The 2,500-nt window shown below is 42.4% G+C and overlaps 1 protein-coding gene across 1 annotated transcript in view; it reads right to left on the reverse strand.

Annotated features, from left to right (window-relative positions):
* ralgapa1 (Ral GTPase activating protein catalytic subunit alpha 1) overlaps nucleotides 1–2,500 on the reverse strand; it is a 171,500-nt gene that overhangs the window by 85,079 nt on the left and 83,921 nt on the right. Inside the window, exon 29 of the mRNA XM_063183617.1 lies at nucleotides 1,286–1,394. Within this exon, the coding sequence (XP_063039687.1) occupies nucleotides 1,286–1,394 (109 nt within the window). The remainder of the gene's footprint in view (nucleotides 1–1,285; nucleotides 1,395–2,500) is intronic.

The raw sequence follows: 2,500 nt of genomic DNA on the forward strand, positions 1-2,500 counted from the left end.
TGCAACTAGCCGCGACAACACCGTGTTTTCACGCCATTGTGAATCTAAGCCCTAATCTAAACAATAGGACCTATATAGGACTAAATATAACCAGCGATCTCCTTCTCTTAGACCCATAGACATGTGTTTGGGCTTGTTCGAAAGCTGCGAATCTTAGCTTTTCACAGGTTTTTACGGAACGTTTTTATGTTATTTCAGTCCAAAGTTATATAACTGTAAGCGGCCGCTGTTTCAAGTGAAAAAATAGCGCTTTCCAACCATTTTTTTTACCTCGTCATTTTGTTTTCGAACAGACAGCGATCTCCTTAACCTAGACCTACAGACATGTGTTAGGGCTTGTTCGAAAGCTGAGATTCTTAGCTTTTTACAGGTTTTTACGGCACGTATTTATGTTATTTAAATCCAAAGTTATAAAACTTTAAGCGGCCGCTGTTTCAAGTGAAAAAATAGCGCTTTCCAACCATTTTTTTTACCTCGTCATTTTGTTTTCGAACAGACAGCGATCTCCTTAACCTAGACCTACAGACATGTGTTAGGGCTTGTTCGAAAGCTGAGATTCTTAGCTTTTTACAGGTTTTTACGGCACGTGTTTATGTTCTTTAAATCCAAAGTTATTTAACTTTAAGCGGTCGCCACTTCAAGTAAACAATGGCGTTGTTCTCCAGCCGGATAGAGAGGAAATCTTTGTTCCCTCGAATAAACCACAGTTGTCTTTTTCATTCGAAATTTTCATTTTTACATTTAATTTGATAACAGCAAATTCGCCATCCCTCTGCAGGTTCGTAGGCTATATGAAGATATGTGCAATGAAAAGGGCTACTTTAGTGTGCCCTATTTTGCATGGTGGTAAAAAAACGACTTCTCACAAGGAGGAGGCATGGAGCTTTGGAAATAGCGTGATTTTAAAATAATAGCCTAATAGGCTAATAATATAACTCCTTGGCCAAGGACTGGACTTAGGCTACTTTAAAGAACATGATAATTGCTTGAGCAAATTTTCTCTGTCTACTGTAAAAACTGCGACAGAAAAGTTGATTTTAAAGTGCGTGGGTGAAGATAGGTGTTTTCACATGCCGGTAAATCCTAACACAGGCAACTAGTGGAACTCAGCTCCGCACGCCTCGAACCACGTCTTTCGCGATTCTATAATCGCCCCTGTTTGAGCCCTGTTTGAGCTGATGATGGGTGTGTATGGGTGGAGTAAATGCAAAAAGAAAACGAAACCACGCCCCAGCAGCGCGCAGCCCCGTTCTAACAGGGCTAGTCGAAAAGGGGCTATAGTTACCTTGAGGGTGACGCAGATGACGTTGAGGGCCTCTTTGATCTGGGGATGCCGCGTGCCATGCACCAGCTCCTCACACAGCCACAGGCCCAGACTGCACAGAGCTACACACCTGACACACACACACACACACACACACACGCACGCGCACACGCGAACACACACACACACACACACACACACACACACACACAGACATAAACACGCACACACACATGCACACACACAGACATAAACACGCACACACACAGACATAAACATAAACACGCACACACGCGCGCTCATACACAGACACAGACACAGACACAGAGACAGACACAGAGACAGAGACAGAGACAGAGACAGAGACAGAGACAGAGACAGAGACACACACAAAAACACACACACACACACACACACACACACACACACACACACACACACACACACACACACACACACACACACACACACACACACACACACACACACACACACACACACACAAACATAAACATACACACACACACACACACACACACACACACACACACACAAAATTACATTAGCCATTTCACCCATTCTGTGATTCGCATTGATGCAAAGTGTTAATAACACCAACATATTAGATGTTTATGTTACAGATAATTTGGGATTGCATTTTATTATATGCAATAAACCTCTTCTTTTCATTTCCCTTAAAAGGCACGTTATATTCTTTATAATGCAATACTTCATGGTATTTCGTTGGCCATTACTGTTATTACGGCTTCAATGCTACTGCAGAGTATCTGCATTCCATCCTGATGACTGCTTTACATCCGCATGAAAAGTTTTCGTCCAAATGATTTGCTGAATTAATATTTCAGCTTCTACAACTTGCAAATTTAACACACATATTCTACAAAATAAAACGAAAAAAAAAAATGTTTTCAAAATCATCTGTCCACACACTCAGACACACAGACAATAAGGTGCATCAATGGAAAGTCAAGTTGGACACTATTTGAAGGTCAGATTTGTGAGACGACGTAGGTGAAAGGTTCCAATCCAGCACTGTTGACCTTTTAACCCCTTCATGGCTCCAGACTCTAGGGCTCGTGACCTTTCAGCGCCAACGCTATCCAGCAATGACTAAACCCCTAAACCACCAGTACTACACACAGTGCTCACACTTCCACTTACATCTACCGGGGTGTGTGTGTTTGTGTGGCAGTATCGCTGCTGACATCTGCCTGA

This window comes from Engraulis encrasicolus, chromosome 19 (assembly GCF_034702125.1).
Source record: "Engraulis encrasicolus isolate BLACKSEA-1 chromosome 19, IST_EnEncr_1.0, whole genome shotgun sequence".
NCBI lineage: Eukaryota > Metazoa > Chordata > Actinopteri > Clupeiformes > Engraulidae > Engraulis > Engraulis encrasicolus.